At 32.8% G+C, this 17,142-nt stretch overlaps 3 protein-coding genes across 5 annotated transcripts; 2 read left to right on the top strand and 1 right to left on the bottom strand.

Moving 5' to 3' along the window:
• Positions 1 to 439: 439 nt before the first annotated feature.
• Positions 440 to 1,399, top strand: LOC141831494 (heavy metal-associated isoprenylated plant protein 47-like). Its single transcript, XM_074718865.1, has 3 exons — positions 440 to 594; positions 677 to 755; positions 868 to 1,399. The coding sequence occupies exons 1-3, from the start codon at positions 586 to 588 to the stop codon at positions 1,146 to 1,148; spliced, it is 369 nt and encodes a 122-aa protein (XP_074574966.1). The 5' UTR covers positions 440 to 585; the 3' UTR covers positions 1,149 to 1,399.
• Positions 1,400 to 6,670: 5,271 nt separating this feature from the next.
• LOC141831503 (heavy metal-associated isoprenylated plant protein 47-like) lies at positions 6,671 to 7,526 on the top strand. The gene is made up of 3 exons (XM_074718877.1): positions 6,671 to 6,773; positions 6,866 to 6,944; positions 7,053 to 7,526. Exons 1-3 carry the CDS (start codon positions 6,765 to 6,767, stop codon positions 7,331 to 7,333), a joined length of 369 nt encoding a protein of 122 aa, XP_074574978.1. The 5' UTR covers positions 6,671 to 6,764; the 3' UTR covers positions 7,334 to 7,526.
• A 1,281-nt stretch (positions 7,527 to 8,807) lies between these two features.
• Positions 8,808 to 15,971, bottom strand: LOC141831467 (calcineurin B-like protein 3). Of its 3 annotated transcripts, XM_074718834.1 has the most exons (12): positions 15,841 to 15,971; positions 15,624 to 15,756; positions 15,466 to 15,531; positions 15,115 to 15,190; positions 14,879 to 15,030; positions 14,574 to 14,656; positions 14,270 to 14,329; positions 13,600 to 13,708; positions 12,631 to 12,683; positions 11,441 to 11,521; positions 10,513 to 10,625; positions 8,808 to 9,259 (listed from the first exon to the last, which is right to left on the bottom strand). In XM_074718834.1, the coding sequence occupies exons 5-12, from the start codon at positions 14,997 to 14,999 to the stop codon at positions 9,202 to 9,204; spliced, it is 678 nt and encodes a 225-aa protein (XP_074574935.1). In that variant the 5' UTR covers positions 15,000 to 15,030; positions 15,115 to 15,190; positions 15,466 to 15,531; positions 15,624 to 15,756; positions 15,841 to 15,971; the 3' UTR covers positions 8,808 to 9,201. The 3 variants fall into 3 exon arrangements, with proteins under 3 accessions (XP_074574935.1, XP_074574942.1, XP_074574928.1); XM_074718841.1 differs by lacking the exon at positions 15,624 to 15,756 and having other exon boundaries at positions 15,841 to 15,963; XM_074718827.1 differs by lacking the exons at positions 15,466 to 15,531; positions 15,624 to 15,756 and having other exon boundaries at positions 15,841 to 15,969.
• Positions 15,972 to 17,142: the final 1,171 nt, after the last annotated feature.

The raw sequence follows: 17,142 nt of genomic DNA, 5'->3' as shown, positions 1-17,142 counted from the left end.
CAGCCACCTTATTATATTGCAACTGTTTTCTTATTGACTTTTCTTTGTGTGTGTGAATGAAAGACTTATTCTAGTCTATGTTTAATGGGAAACTAATTACTTGTCTTAATCCCTTAATATGGGGAACACTGTGGAGACATTGACATGGGTGTTATCCGATCAAATCATCAATATGCGAGTCTTTCTTTCAGTTTTATTCATTACTTGATTAATATCATAAAATTCACCTGCGCGGTGATTTTCCTCGCCCTTGATCATCTTTAAATTTAGCTAATCCTAGCCGATTGCGATTTGCAGATGCATTTATTTTGCTTTGCTAGTCAAGTCAATGCGTAGTTCGGCTTCTTAATCAACCTGAAATATGATCTCCGAAGACTGACGACTGGGTCAATAGAATCAACACGGCGTTTTAGTTCAAACCTGCCTTATGAACAGGTCATTGCCATTGCTAGCTACTCCTCTGTTTTGTTTATAAAAGAGCGAGTAGCTGCAAGCTTTTGGATCATCAGTTACACACAAGTCCCAATCCACTTCAATTCCTCGCCTCCATTCAAGAAGTTAATTAGCAGTTTGTTATATCTCAGGATGGTTCAGGTGAGTACCTCCTCCTCCTCCTTCTTCTTCTTCTTCAGCTTATCGGTTTAGTTGCTTATTGAGTTTCTATAAAAATTTTCAGCAAAAGATAGTGATGAGGCTGACGATGGGAGACACCAAGAAGCGGGCTAAGGCTCTCCAAACTGCTGTCGGCTTGCGCGGTGCGTTATTAGTCACTTCATTCGTTCGCATGGAATTAACTTCCTCTGTTTTCTGTGCTTCTTGATTCTTGCGCTAGCTCTAATTGATTATGCTTTATTTGCATGCATGCAGGCGTCGTATCGGCGACGCTGGAAGATGATAAGATTGTCGTCGTGGGAGATGTTGATTCGGTGACTCTAACAAGGGTTCTGAGGAAGAAGATGGGCCACGTGGACCTCCTCAGCGTTGCAGAGGAGAAGAAGGAAGACAAGAAAGATGAGAAGAAGGAAGAGAAGACGCCGGAACCAGTACTAACTTGGCCCACCCATGGCCCTTTCATTTACCCGTATTCTAATCCTATTATGATTCGGGAGGATCCGTATTATCGAGAACCAGGTTGCATGATCATGTAGAAGAAGAGATGATTTTGCAGCAGAGTGATGGAACCATACAGTTATATATAGTTGAAATGGCATAATCATTTGCAAGAAATCTGTATGTAAGTTAATGGCGCAGTGAATGTTTTTTTTAAATTAATTCGATTGGCAAATCATTTAGTTGGATAATAATCATAATAATTTGTTTTTTTTCTCTCTCAAGAAAAATCGATCATATCCGCGTTGATGAATCAATGGTCAGCGCGCGGGCTGAGACTTCGTTGATTTCTTCCGATGTAAATAAGTGATAGTTTTCGAGTTGTTAAATAAGTTTGAACAAAACTGACTTTATAAAATAAAATTATTGAAATAACTTAAACATAGTAAAAAATAATTAAACCGTAAAACTAAAAATAACTAAATTTAAGTTTTTTAAAAAATAACTTTATAATACCAAACGACGTCATTTAAAATTCTTCTATCGTTTTGTAAATTACGTGTCTTTGGATTCTCACAAGATCACAGCGGCTGTGTAGTTGATAAAGCTGAAGAAGTATTTTTCAAGGTTTTTTTTTTTAATTGACACCGGCTTATAAATATTGAGGTGATTGATCCTATAAAAAAATTTTAAATATCTAAATTATCACAATTCACAATATCATTTTAATGACCAAAAGATTTAAAAAACTTAATATGTTTATCATATTTATATATGAAATATTTTACTTATTTTATTCGATTTCATAATTAATTAATTTGAAAATATTTTATTTTAAAAAACTATCGAGATTTCAAATTTTATAGGGAGACCTCACCGGTTAATTACATCAGCTTCTTTAATATATTGTAAATGTCTTTTTCTTTTTTGTCTCTTTTTTTTTAATGAAAGACTTATTTTAATCTGTTTAATAGGAAACGAATCACTTGCCTATTGTTTTGAGCCGTCTTTGATTTTTTTTCCCCTTCTATTTTTCCTAGCTCCAAACCTTTGTCAGGTGTCCCAAACCTCTTCAGTAGATGCGGTGGTGAGGTGAGCCTTTTCATATTTGAATTCTTCGTAGTTTGAGATGTGACGCATTTGAAGTCAAAGCTGTGTTCACCCGACATGTATCTGGAAGAATCTAACACTATATTCTACATGGCTTCTTATATCAGTCAAAACAAATAAATAAATTGTATTTGAGAAATGCGCCACAAAGTTTAACTGCTTTTTCAAAATACCTCAAGATCTTAATTAATATTATCAAACGTACCCTTAGAATCTTAATATTATTGACAATGCTATTCTTATAGCAAAAGCTATTTCCTTATATAACTTGACTGAAAACAATGCAGAAAGCCTGCCAACATTTCAAGAAATACGATAGCAATTTTAGAGCCACATCTGATCAAATTTCGCCTGTAGCTATGGTCTTTACCACTTACCAGTGGCAGAGATCACCATGTCTGTTGAGGTCATAACAATAACGATATGTTTTTCTTACATTAAATCACAATCCCAATCATGTAAGCAAGCACCTGCATCCTGAGTTTAAACAAACAAATCATTGTAACGAACCAAAACCTCAACCTCCTCGGAAATGCTCATATGAAGTCGCTAAACAAATGTCACCATACTAGATTTCCTCAAAGCAACAAATACTCCAACTTATTGACATTATTCTTAAATGATTTGTACAAGAAAAAAAATAAGAATTATGCAGCAGAGCTGTACACAAGCCCACAACGAGAATGTTAATTTGTTCTCAAACATGTAGCATGGCCTTATGTATCATCAACTTGAGAGTGGAAAACAAAGCTTGGAAATGTCGTTGTGATGTCCCTACACAAAGGTAAGATTATAGCGGTGAGAGAGCATATATGAAGAGATTGACTTTCTAATGTAAAAAATGATGGATGATTGTGAGCAATACTAGTCAGTCACTTAAAACTGTCTTATAAACCAAAATAATAAATAAATAAATACATCATACAAAACTAATTATGGATCTGGTCATTTAGCCAGATTCCTAAAAAAAATCATTTGAAGCCATAGTATATGAGCATTAGAAAATTGAAACATATTTTCAATGTCAATACGACTGCAATTGTCAGACTCTATAGCAACATTTGTAATAAAAGAAAAAACAAACCATAATAACCCCATGCTTACCTGTATTAAGCAATATTTTTGAATTTTTTTTGTTTGATCTCCAAATAAGTTTTTGTTTAACTAAAATGCACAATCACCATGCACTGTTCAATACAGTTCACTGAAATGTAAAATTTGTTCAAGACGAACTTACTTTGTGATATACTTAAGTAGCAGTTTAGTTCAAGAAATTTAAATGGCAGGTCTGCATATAACTACTGATGCACAGCAGAAATTATTTTCTTAACCTGTTCATGGTATATAGTTCAGCAAAAAGATGTTGGGAATTGAAGAATAGGCTAGCCAATGAAATTGTTCAAGTTACTTTTAGGCAAGCTTCATGGTCACAACCAACATCCATTAACAAGACTTTACAGAATCAATGATCTGAACAGCACTGCTATGTGAATACAAAAGACATGAATAGGGTATGCATGTCTCAATGTGGCATGAAATACATGTAAAAGAAATACCTAGAACAATGAATTGAAGAAAGAAATCTATTCCTATGTGGGAAACTTTAGCATGAAATTTACAAGGTATGACCAGGAAGTAAAATATGATTCATATTTCCAGTAATTGTGTTGCTCTGTATATATATATATATATATATATATATATATATATATATATATATATATATATATATATATATATATATTTTCATATATGTTACTATAGAAGCGCTGCATCATTGCTGAGCAATAAGCTCTACCTCAGCTACTGAGGTAAGGGTGCATTTATACAGTTGCTTGTTGACAATAAAACTAAATTTGTAGTGTCCTATCATAAAAATGTCAACATGCTTAACCTATATATCTATTTATTTATCAATTGTTTATAACTCACCGTTTTACATTAACAAGTCATCAATTCTTTGAACAGTACAATGAAATTTTAATTGTACAATATTTTGTTCATCGCAACATACCAGAGGTAAAAATGTTCATTGAATATCATTTGAGATATTGGTGAGTCATATTTTTTTAAAAAGAGGGATGTCGCAAGATAAGACTTCGCCATTCTTCTTTATCGATTCCTCCATCATATTTTGTGTCAGCCTCCTTGAAAGTTTAGAAAAAATAGAAGGAATTAGAAGGTTCTTCCAAAGTTAAAAGAATCATACATTAAAGATACATGTAGTCAAACATATTAAGTAAAAAAAAAAGAATCTTATCCATACAATTTGATGTTGCATTATTGAATCAAATGTTTGACATGAAATTAAATTCATCACAGTTAATTAGTTTTTTTTTTCAAGTGCCAATTCAAATGGAAAAGTTACAAAAAAAAATGGTATTTTGCTAGATAAAGATTGTAAGGATAATCTTATTGAAGTAAAAAAACTTTGAGAGAATTTTGTGCAAAAGTTAGTTTTGAAAAATAAGATGCTATGTAAAAATGCTCAAGCCCCTCAAAAACGATTATATAATCAAATCAAAATTAAAAGAGAATTTTGGAAGAAACTAGACGAAATTATTCACGTCTCCAAATAGTTGGAATAAACAATGCTTAGCTGCTGCTGATGTCCCAATGCAAATATTGATCCCACTCAACCATCTTGGACATAGAAATTGAACTCATTGACAAAGTTTTTAACAAAAGCTGGATTTAAGAAGCGGACAGAAATTGTAAAGAAAAAAAATGTAAAAAATGCAGCAAACAGACTTGCCCATGTTTTGGAATACACAAGCTGGACATTAGATTCATAAAACAAAGAAAATTATTTAAATCATAGATTATGGAAGCCTGAAAGAAAACATACTATACAAGGTTCATAGTAACAAATTTGCTGCCCTGAAAAAAATCAATATCAAGGAATATATTTTTATCCAAATTTAGTTTCAAACCAGCAAACTGGAAAGGTTTAGTAAATACAGAATATAAAAGCAACCTTGTCGATGATACTTTCTATCACATCATCTGAAAGCAGATTCATTCCGGACTCAGAACGTGTTGCAACTACCATTTGCTTCACCTGGATCCGAAAATGATAAAGAATGTAAATTGTTGAATAACTATCACTCTTAATTCCCAGTTAATTAGCAAATCATACATAAGAAATAAACTGAAAAATCCAGAGATCTCAATTCCAGTTGGTAACCTGAAATCTACTGCTTAGTTCAAATCAGGATCTCAATCAAAATTGTTTAACATAATAAAGAAAGCAAAGTCGAATCTGGTTAAGAAACTCTATTAGAAAACTATCGAATGTGAGACCTTTAAAACAGTACTGAGTTGGCAGTGGCATGTGTATTTTGCCAAATTTGGCTTTCCAAGTATGCATTTGTAGGCCACATTATCATCTGAGTTTGCAATGACAGCGATGAGAGATATATACATGTAATAGCATATATAGTATTATATTAAAGTTAGCCAGGAGTTTTATGGATCCATATTCGAAGAAATCAGAAGGCCAACTGGTTCAGATGGCTTAACAACAACCACCTTAATCCTAACTATTCAGGGTCAGCTAGATATAGGAATCTTCTAACGCATTGAATTCCAAGGATTTAGATACTTTTTGAGCATTTTAAAAAATATGATAGACTGTGAAGACGAAATGATTTTTCTCCTTTTTTCTTTTTAATAAAATAAATTAGGCAGACGATCGCTATGAGGATGATTCTACAGAGGAACCATTTATCGCTGTGAATGATTATTTACATTGACCAGAAAGAAGCAAGTTAACCATATAGTTATTAATGCGGCGTCTTCATGCCCTTAACATATATAAGTGGCTGTTAAATATTTAACAGCCTTTCGTTAAATATTTTAATGTAAAATTAAAAAATATATCAATATTTTAATAATATTAAAATCTTAATTAACAATACTTTGTAAAAGTAACTAAACTTTAAATGAGATCAATGTGGGCCCTACCTGGTCCCACAGCCTCCTTATTATATTGCAACTGTTTTATTGACTTTTCTTCGTGTGTGTGAACACTGAAGACTTATTCTAGTCTATGTTTAATGGGAAACTAATTACCTGTCTTACTCCATTAATATGGAGAACACTGTGGAGACATTGACATGGATGTTATCCGATCAAATCATCAATATACGAGTCTTTCTTTCAGTTTTATTCATTACTTGATTAATATCATAAAATTCACCTGCGCGGTGATTTTCCTCGCCCTTGATCATCTTTAAATTTAGCAAATCCTAGCCGATTGCGATTTGCAGATGCATTTATTTTGCTTTGCTAGTCAAGTCAATGCGTAGTTCAGCGTCTTCGTCGATCTGAAATATTAATTTACAATTTATAACTAATGGATGATCTCCGACGACTGACGACGAGGTCAATAGACTAATCAACACCGCGTTTTAGTTCAAACCTAATTGCTTTGCCTGCCACGGAACATGTCATTGCCATTGCTAGCTACTTCTCTGCTTTGTTTATAAAAGAGCGAGTAGCTGCGAGCTTTTGGATCATCAGTTACACACAAGTCCCAATCCACTTCAATTAATTCCTGGCCTCCATTCAAGAAGTTAAAGAGCAGTTTGTTATATCTCAGGATGGTTCAGGTGAGTACCTCCTCCTCCTCTTCTTCTTCCTTCTTCTTCTTCAGCTTCTCGGATTAATTAGTTGCTGATTTAGTTTCTATAAAAATTTTCAGCAAAAGATAGTGATGAGGCTGACGATGGGAGACACCAAGAAGCGGGCTAAGGCTCTCCAAACTGCTGTCGGCTTGCACGGTGCGTTATTAGTCACTTCATTCGTTCGCATGGAATTAACTTCCTCTGTTTTCTCTGCTTCTTCATTCTTGCGCTCTAACTGATTATGCTTTATTTGCATGCATGCAGGCGTCGTATCGGCGACGCTGGAAGATGATAAGATTGTCGTCGTGGGAGATGTTGATTCGGTGACTCTAACAAGGGTTCTGAGGAAGAAGATGGGCCACGTGGACCTCCTCAGCGTTGCAGAGGAGAAGAAGGAAGACAAGAAAGATGAGAAGAAGGAAGAGAAGACGCCGGAACCAGTACTAACTTGGCCCACCCATGGTCCTTTCATTTACCCGTATTCTAATCCTATTATGATTCGGGAGGATCCGTATTATCGAGAACCAGGTTGCATGATCATGTAGAAGAAGAGATGATTTTGCAGCAGAGTTATGGAACCATACAGTAAATCTGTATGTAAGTTAATGGCGCAGTGAATGTTTTTTGTCTAAATTAATTCGATTGGCAAATCATTTAGTTGGATAATAATCATAATAATTTGTTTTTTTTCTCTCTCAAGAAAAATCGATCATATCCGCGTTGATGAATCATTGGTCAGCGCGCGGGCTGAGACTTCGTTGATTTCTTCCGATGTAAATAAGTGATAGTTTTCGAGTTGTTAAATAAGTTTGAACAAAACTAACTTTATAAAATTAAATAAAATTATTTAATTTTATAAAGTTAGTGAAAAAAACTACTTGTCACAACCGTAAAACTCACAAATGTTGTGACGGAAATTTGCAGTTTTTAGATTTTAAAATTAAGATTAAATCCTGATCATCGTAGATTAAATAGATGATTGTGATTGAATGAGTGATTGTGATTGAACGTGATTCTCATCATAAATTTTTGACGAGAATATGTTGTGACAAGTAGCATCACTCATAAAATTATTGAAATAACTTAAACATAGTAAAAAATAATTAAACCGTAAAACTAAAAATAACTAAATTTAAGTTTTAAAAAAAATAACTTTATAATACCAAACGACGTCATTTAAAATTCTTCTATCGTTTTGTAAATTACGTGTGTTTGGATTCTCACGTGATCACAGCGGCTGTGTAGTTGACAAAGCTGAAGAAGTATTTTTCAAGGTATTTTTTAAAATTGACACCGGGTATAAAATATTGAGGGTGATTGATCCTATAAAAAATATTAAATATCTAAATTATCACAATTCACAATATCATTTTAATGACCAAAAGATTAAAAAAACTTAATATGTTTATTATATTTATATATGAAATATTTTAATTATTTTATTCGATTTCATAAATTAATTAATTTGAAAATATTTTATTTTCAAAAACTATCGAGATTTCAAATCTTATAGGGAGACCTCACCGGTTAATTACATCAGCTTCTTTAATATATTGTAAATGTCTTTTTATTTTTTTTAATGAAAGACTTATACTAATCTGTTTAATAGGAAACGAATCACTTGCCTATTGTTTTGAGCCGTCTTTGATTTTTTTTCCTTCTATTTTTCCTAGCTCCAAACCTTCTGTCATGCGTCCCAAACCTCTTCAGTATATGGGGTGGTGATGTGAGCCTGCTCATATTTGACTTCTTCGTAGTTTGAGATGTGACGCATTTGAAGTCAAAGCTGTGTTCATCCGACATGTATCTGTAGAATATATTGTGTTAGATTCTTCATATTATATATATATTATATAGAGAGATCCAATTCAATGAACTGAAACAAGTCAAACATTGTCAGCTCGTGTCATAATACACAATGACCATAATGCACGGTCAACATTGTCAGCTCGCGTCAATATATATATAATGATCATAATGCCAATATATATCCCAAGCGCTACTGTTTTACTCCCTCCCTTCCAGAAAATATGAGACTCGCCCTTTTACTAATAATAATGCCAATATACATGAATACTAAATTCAGCTGGAGGTTCAAATTAGATTGGGCTTTCAGTGTTTGAGCCTGTTTACTACATTAAATCACAATCCTAATCACGTAAGCACGCACCTGCATCCTGAGTTTAAACAGACAAATCATTGTAACGAACCAAAACCTCAACCTCCTCGGATATGCTCATATGAAGTCGCTAAACAAATGTCACCATACAAAATTTCCTCAAAGCAATAAATACTCCAACTTATTGACATTATTCTTAAATGATTTATACAGGAAAAAAAAAGAAAATTATGCAGCAGAGCTGTACACAAGCCCACAACGAGAAATGTTTGTTCTCAAACATGTAGCGTGGCCTTATGTATCATCAACTTGAGAGTGGAAAACAAAGCTTGGAAATGTCGTTGTGATGTCCCTACACAAAGGTAAGATTATAGTGGTGTGAGAGCATATATGAAGAGATTGACTTTCTAATGTAAAAAATGATGGATGATTGTGAGCAATACTAGTCAGTCACTTAAAACTGTCTTATAAACCAAAATAATAAATAAATAAATGTATCATACAAAACTAATGGATCTGATCATTTAGTCAGCCATTCCTAAAAAAAAATCATTTGAAGCCATAGTACATGAGCATTAAAAAATTGAAACATAATTTCAATGTCAATATGACTGCAATCGTCAGACTCTATAGCAAGCAACATTTGTAATACAAGAAAAAAAAACCATAATAACCCCATGCTTATCTGTATTAAGCGATATTTTTGAATTTTTTTGTTTGATCTCCAAATATGTTTTTGTTTAACTAAAATGCACAATCACCATGCACTAGCTCAATACAGTTCACTGAAATGTAAAATTTATTCAAGACGAACTTACTTTGTGATATACTTAAGTAGCAGTTTAGTTCAAGAAACTTAAATGGCAGGTCTGCATATAACTACTGATGCACAGCAGAAATTATTTTCTTAACCTGTTCATGGTATATAGTTCAGCAAAAAGATGTTGGGAATTGAAGAATAGGCTAGCCAATGAATTTGTTCAAGTTACTTTTAGGCAAGCTTCATGGTCACAACCAACATCCATTATCAAGACTTTACAGAATACCAATGATCTGAACAGCACTACTATGTGAATACAAAAGACATGAATAGGGTATGCATGTCTCAATGTGGCATGAAATACATGTAAAAGAAATACCTAGAACAATGAATTGAAGAAAGAAATCTATTCCTATGTGGGAAACTTTAGCATGAAATTTACAAGGTATGACCAGGAAGTAAAATAAGATTCATATTTCAAGTAATTGTGCTGCTCTGTGTGTGTGTGTGTTTTCCATACATGTTACTATAGAAGCACTGCATCATTGAAACTTGTTGTCTGAGCAATGAGCTCTACCTCAACTACTGAGGTAAGGGTGTATTTACAATTATCTTCTGTACAGTTGCTTGTTGGCAATAAAGCTAAATTTGTGGTGTCCTATCATAAAAATGTCAACCTGCTTAACCTATATATGTATTTATTTACCAGTTGTTTATAACTCACTGTTTTACATTAACAAGTCATCAATTCTTTGAACAGTATAATGAAATTTTAATTGTACAATATTTCGTTCATCGCAACATACCAAAGGTAAAAATGTTCACTGAATCAGAGACTAGATCACCTGAGGTATTGGAGAGTCATATTTTTTAAAAGAGAGGGATGCCGCAAGACAAGACTTCGCCATTCTTCTTTATCAATTCTTCCATCATGTTTTGTATCAGCCTCCTCGAAAGTCTACAAAAAATAGAAGGAACGAGAAAGTTCTTCCAAAGTTAAAAGAACCATACATTAAAGATACATGTAGTCAAACAGATTAAGTAAAAAAAAAAACAAGAATCTTATCCATACAATTTGATGTTGCATTGTTGAATCAAATGTTTGACATGAAATTCATCACAGTTAATTAGTTTTTTTTCAAGTGCCAATTCAAATGGAAAAGTTACAAAAAAATGGTATTTTGCTAGATAAAGATTCTAAGCATAATCTTGTTGAAGTAAAAAAACTTTGAGAGAATTTTGTGCAAAAGTTGGTTTTGAAAAATAAGATGCTATGCAAAAATGCTCATGCCCCTCAAAAACGATTAGATAATCAAATCAAAATTAAAAGAGAATTTTGGAAGAAACTAAATGAAATTATTCACGTCTCCAAATAGTTGGAATAAAGAATGCTTAGCTGCTGCTGATGTCCCAATGCAAATATTGATCCCACTCAACCATCTTGTACATAGAAATTGAACTCATTGACAAAGTTTTTAACATAAGCTGGATTTAAGAAGCGGACAGAAATTGTAAAGAAAAAAAGGTAAAAAATGCAGCAAACAGACTTGCCCATGTTTTGAAATACACAAGCTGGACATTAGGTTCATAAAACAAAGAAAATTATTTAAATCATAGATTATGGAAGCCTGAAAGAAAACATACTATACAAGGTTCGTAGTAACAAATTTGCTACTCTGAAGAAAATCAATATCAAGGAATATATTTTTATCCAAATTTAGTTTCAAACCAGCAAACTGGAAAGGTTTAGTAAATACAGAATATAAAAGCAACCTTGTCAATGATACTTTCTATCACATCATCTGAAAGATTCATTCCAGACTCAGAAAGTGTTGCAACTACCATTTGCTTAACCTGTATCCAAAAATGATAAAGAATGTAAATTATCGAATAACTAGTACTCTTAATTCCCAGTTAGCAAACCATACATAAGAAATAAACTGAAAAAACCAGAGAAATTCAGTACAACACTCAATTCCAGTTGGCAACCTGAAATCTACTGCTTAGTTCAAATCATGATCTCAATCAAAATTGTTTAACATAATAAAGAAGCAAAGTCAAATCTGGTTAAGAAACTCTATTAGAAAACTATCGAATGTGAGACCTTTAAAACACTGAGTTGGAAGTGACATGTGGATTTTTGTCAAATTTGACTTTCCAATGCATTTGTATGCCACATTATCATCTGAGTTTGCAATGACAGCAATAGGAGATATATACATGTAATAGCAAAGTATTAAAGTTAGCCAGGAGTTTTCTGGATCCTAATTCTGAAGAAATCAGAAGGCAAACTGTTCAGATGGATAAAAGCAACCACATTGATCCTAATTATTCAGGGTCAGTTAGAGGAATCTTCTAACGCATTGAATTCCAAGGATTTATATACTTTTTACACTAATTTCGAAGTCCTAACCAAAATCTTAACCTTTAATCTTTATCAACTGGATTTAGCAGCGTTGGCAGTTTATGCAACATGAAATTTATTTTAAGGAAACCAAAACCAAAAATATTGTTCAGATTGCTGACCAACATACAACCTTTTGCCAGCAAAAAGAGAAAATTACATCTTTCAAGTGACATTGGTAGTTTCACAGACAGCTTATGCAGAAATTAGAACAAAAATTATCCTTCAGATTGCTAGCTAACCTAAAACTGTTTGCCAGAGAAAAAGGAATATTAATCTTTCTTCAGTTTTCTAGATCAAGATAGTATTTGTCCTGAAAAGTAAATGCATTCTTCTACTTGATCTTATAAAAAAGGACCTCGTGAAAAATCTGGCTTGTCATTAATTTGGTCTATTTAATCTAAAACATCATAAACAGATAGTGTACGTCTTCAGATGTCTCCACGACTCTGACATTTTTCTCGACCCTCTTTTTAGAATGTTCAAAATGAAACTTATACTACATGGGAAGATGTTATATTTGAAAAATGTCATGTGGGTCAAATTGATGGAATTGTACCTCTTGTCTTTCAATGAAACCTTGCTGCTTCAGGTCATATAACTTGAAAGAGACTGCAATTACAAGACAAATGTCTTGAAAATTCCATATAATCAAGAAACATTTTTTTATCAACAGAAATTGATTAGTTTTGATTAAACATAATGGTTAAATTTAGGCAGGACTATAATACATATGTATAATGAAATTTAGTAAACATAATTGCCAATAACTAAACAAAGGTGATTATTGACTAATCACAAGGATGCCACTAGTGTGGGATTTAGACAACCAGTAACTAAAAAATGTTAATAGAATTTTAGCACATTGCTTGGACAATTTAAATTTCATAATCAGAACAACAACAATGCACCATCCAACACAAACTTCCGATTATCCTAGAAAGTGTGAATTATAAAAAAAGGACGGACCTGCTGTAACTAAAGTGACAGATGGTACCATGACTGGAACCTCTTGTTTCAGATGGTGAACTCATCAAACTTAATCAATCATTAACTAGCAACCTTCATGTGGAAGGCTTTGTAAGGGAGATGCAGAAGTAATACATCAAGATCAATTATGGGATCAGGGTCTTTTATTTTTCTTTGAATCTGTTATTTTGGCACAATTTTTTTGTTCTTAAAAAGTAACAATTTGAAAAGGAACAATAGTACAAAATAAATTTCTAGGTGTGGGGATTTCTTAACATCAAGTTGGTAAAAGGTGTCAAATTCTTGACGATCCATATATACAAAAGAAGCTTGCTGATAGTTTTAATAACACAATATAATAAATATTAAGTATATTATTAACAGATAGTATCAAGATATTAAATTATGGGGATTTCATAAAGTGCATATAATAGTAAGATCTCTAACCAGTTATATGACAATGAAATAAGAAACAAGAGGATGCAACAAGCAAACTCGTCAAGACTATACTGTCCATTTTAATCATAAAAATGACAAAACAATGAAATCAGAGGCATACAATCAATTTTGTCATCAATAGGAGCATTAGGATGGAAGACAGACAATGCACGCACAAACTCTTCAAATCCTAGAATTCCATTGTGCTTCGTGTCAAATAAGTCAAACACCTGCAAAAAAATTTTAAAAATTTCAAGACTGTAGATCATAAACTAAACTGAAAGAAATTAAGTGGTATCCAAAGATATAGCCTTGAGATGGAAACAATTAAGGGAATCCACAGCACCTCATTATTAGTTTGCAGGAACCTAAAATTGAAAATAGAGTGCTACTACTAGTTTGAAAAAACATTTCATAGCTCATGCAAATTTTGGAAGAACCATCAATTTTTGGTTCATAAGATTTTCAAGCTTAATGACACAAACTGCGCACCTTATTTTGTTTCTCCCACATTGTTGTTGAAACCATCTAAGTTGTTTGCAAAGATGCAAAAATAGATGATACATACACATTGGTAAATCTTGAGCTAGCTGAAATTACAAACAGCTCAATCTTTCCAGTAAAAGAAAAATGTATTTGGTGCATTTCTCTCTTTTTGCCAATACATAGGCAAATATGTGAACAACAATAAACAAATATTACTTAAGCATCCAAATCTAGATCCCTCACTTTTGTGATTAATTTAACTCAAAAGTCACAATACACACACATATGGAGAGAGAGAAAGAGACCCGATCAGCAAATAAGCTCTCCTTCTTTCTAGTCTTGAATAGTGCCAACTGAAATTCTTCCTGCATAATAGCAAAACATGTTTTAAGTCTTGAAGATCCAATGATGTAAATTAACATAAAATAAGATCATTCCTAGAAAGGGGTGGGCCTCTACCATTTAAGATAAATGTGACTATCGAAGCTCTTCTAAGTAAGAGGATGAATAATATAGAGTCCTATGCATTTAGCATGCTACCAAACATATGATATCTTGACTGCAGCTCATTAATCAGACTAGGGACATGAGAATAATTATGTCTAGTACCTTATTGATTAGTCCATCATCAATCACAGCACTACTAATCTTTTTGAATAGCTCATATAATGCTTCTATTTCACTTACACTAACTGCAAAATGAACACACACACCTTCAGCTAGAATTGAATGACAAATAACAATGATGAGAAGTAAAGGATGTATCCAACAGTCAAATAGTCGATAGCAATTTCAAAACAAAACTGCTGAGAATAACAAAAATTGAAAAAAGAATATATAAGAAACAGATAAGGTCATGTAAGAAGCTAGTAGCTATTGCAAAATCTTGCATATATACATCTCTAGGCACATACACACTGTTTCCCTAGCTAACCGTTCTGGATCCTTGAGTTCTTTGGGCTGGTACAAATCAAGATCACAGCACTTTCCTAGGACAGCAATGAAATGCTCGAACCATTCTAGGCACTGCAACATGATATCTTCTGACTGTTAGCACACTCCATACCTGTAATTTGACAAGGCAAAGGTAATTAAAATATTCCTGGTACTTTAGGGGAAATAGAAAAGCATCATATATTGCTAGAACAACCTTTTCCACATTTTATATTGTATTGTAGTTCAAGCTCACGAGTAAGGTAGACCTCAAGATGCAATCAAACCAGAATCTGAAAAGAGAAAATCCATTAGGTCATAAACTCAGGTTCAAGAAATCTGGATGTAGCAAAGATGCAGGATCTTCTCTGGTGTAACATCAGGGTTAGGAAGAAAACAATGTAGCACGATTAACATGGCTTCTCGTGACAATTTTGGAAGCAGATTCAGGAGAGGGGGGAAAAAGAAGACAACACTAAAACTACAAATCTACTATATATCTAGATCGAAAAGATGGACCTTTGGACCATTGACGGATTGAAAGGCAAATTTTTCATATTAAAAATACCTATACGCAGATCCATCATATGCTCACCAAGAATCGAATCACGTTAGCCTATCTTTCGTTAATTTCCTGTCCGTTTCAAGGAAAAATTGAGCCTTTTTCTCCTCAGATTCACAGAAAAATTATCATGCAAATTAGTTTCATCTAGTTTTATTAGCAACCACGGATATTATTTCACCACAGCACGAGAGCATGCTTTGATCCCCACGAAGAAAAATCATACGATACGGGCGAATCAGTCGAGTAAGGGTTGGCATCTGCGCCCAACCTCGAATCAAAACCAAGGTATCGCAGCTGGGAAACCAAGAAACCCGTATAAAAGGACCTTCTTTTCACGAAGAATCACGGATCCCAACAGTGAAGAGCGTATAAAGCTACCTGATCTAAAGGCGACGGTATCGCTGACTATCCTTCTCCCAGCTCCTCCGATCAAGCGAATCAAAAGAGGCGGAGGCGGAGGCGGAGGCGGAGCGACTGGCGAACGATAGATGGGAAGAAGGAAACAAAACTGGCCGACGGATTACGTGGGCTTATTTAGAATTTTATTATCAAGCCGATGGTCTTGTTACATTTATTTTGAAATATTTCATTGAATTTCCATATCTGGCATTTAAATTTTTATCTAAAATATGCTTGACGTTACAAAATTTAGTTATATTTTAGATATCTTATACACAATTTAAAAAGTGTTCTCCAAATTTATGAGAATAAAATCGATATAAAACTTGAGTTTAAACGAGTAAAAATATTAACAAAAAATCATCCACAGATAGAGATTGACAAATATGTAAATGATGTCCCAATACTGCCATTTTTGTGAAAATACGAAATTATGTAGAAATTTGTGGGAGTTTCATGTAGAATATCAAGGTCTTTTTAATTGAGAAAAAAAAAAAGCTACCTTGAGTTGTATAAATCATTTGGGGTTTCAAAACATTTATGAAAACCTCAATCATACCTGAAATAACTTATTTAGAATTTAAAAAAGTACTAGCGATCGATATTTTGAGAGTTTCCAAAAATTCCTTATATTTTTTAGTTGAAAATAATAATTTTTATTTAAAACTATATTTTTTTTATTTGAAAAGATTCTTAATGGTGCACTGGGGCTGCCTTTTTTTTTTTTTCAAAAGATTCTTAATGACCATCTTAATTCTCATTTTTATTTATTTTTTATAATATCACTCTCACATGGAAATGCACTTTTTTATTTGTTAAAAATATAAAATTTTAATCTTAATTTTTTGATATAAAAATGGTTTAAAATAATCTTAATTTTTTAATTAAGGAAATGACCAATTAGTCAAGTAAGGAAGGATATAAAGCAAGGTTTTCTCCATCTATCAAGCTGTTCATTGAAATTATTAAATGGGCACAAAGTTTTAAAATTAGTAAAGTTAAATTATATTTTCATAAATAAATACTTACCTGTTTTTTATTTTTCATAAATTATTCCAGTCCTATGAATTTTCTAATTTAATACTAAATCTAGCTACTTGAAAAAGATTAGAGGAAATTAAGAGCAGTAAATAGACACATTAATACATATTCACATCATCCCTTAATTCATACATGTATGCATACATATGAGTGCAAATTGTTTAACAGAAACAAAGGATTGAACCATGAAAAACAAAACTACACAAAAATATCAACATGTAATCCAGCTTTTCTTCTTCA

The sequence above is a fragment of the Curcuma longa genome, chromosome 1 (assembly GCF_044706935.1).
Source record: "Curcuma longa cultivar G26 ecotype Majalengka, Jawa Barat chromosome 1, ITB_CL_G26_1.1, whole genome shotgun sequence".
NCBI lineage: Eukaryota > Viridiplantae > Streptophyta > Magnoliopsida > Zingiberales > Zingiberaceae > Curcuma > Curcuma longa.
The sequence above is the reverse complement of the archived record's forward strand: the minus strand, read 5'-3'. Positions and strand labels throughout refer to the sequence as shown.

Coding starts and splice junctions, on each gene's coding strand:
- LOC141831494 (XM_074718865.1), top strand. Junction 756..867: donor AACTGCTGTCGGCTTGCGCG/GTGCGTTATTAG, acceptor GCATGCATGCAG/GCGTCGTATCGGCGACGCTG.
- LOC141831503 (XM_074718877.1), top strand. Junction 6,945..7,052: donor AACTGCTGTCGGCTTGCACG/GTGCGTTATTAG, acceptor GCATGCATGCAG/GCGTCGTATCGGCGACGCTG.
- LOC141831467 (XM_074718834.1), bottom strand. CDS start 14,999: ATGTTGCAGTGCCTAGAATGGTTCGAGCATTTCATTGCTGTCCTAGGA. Junction 13,709..14,269: donor AGAGCTTATTTGCTGATCGG/GTCTCTTTCTCT, acceptor ATTTTTTTGCAG/GTGTTTGACTTATTTGACAC. Junction 9,260..10,512: donor ATGACTCTCCAATACCTCAG/GTGATCTAGTCT, acceptor ACCTTTGTGTAG/GGACATCACAACGACATTTC.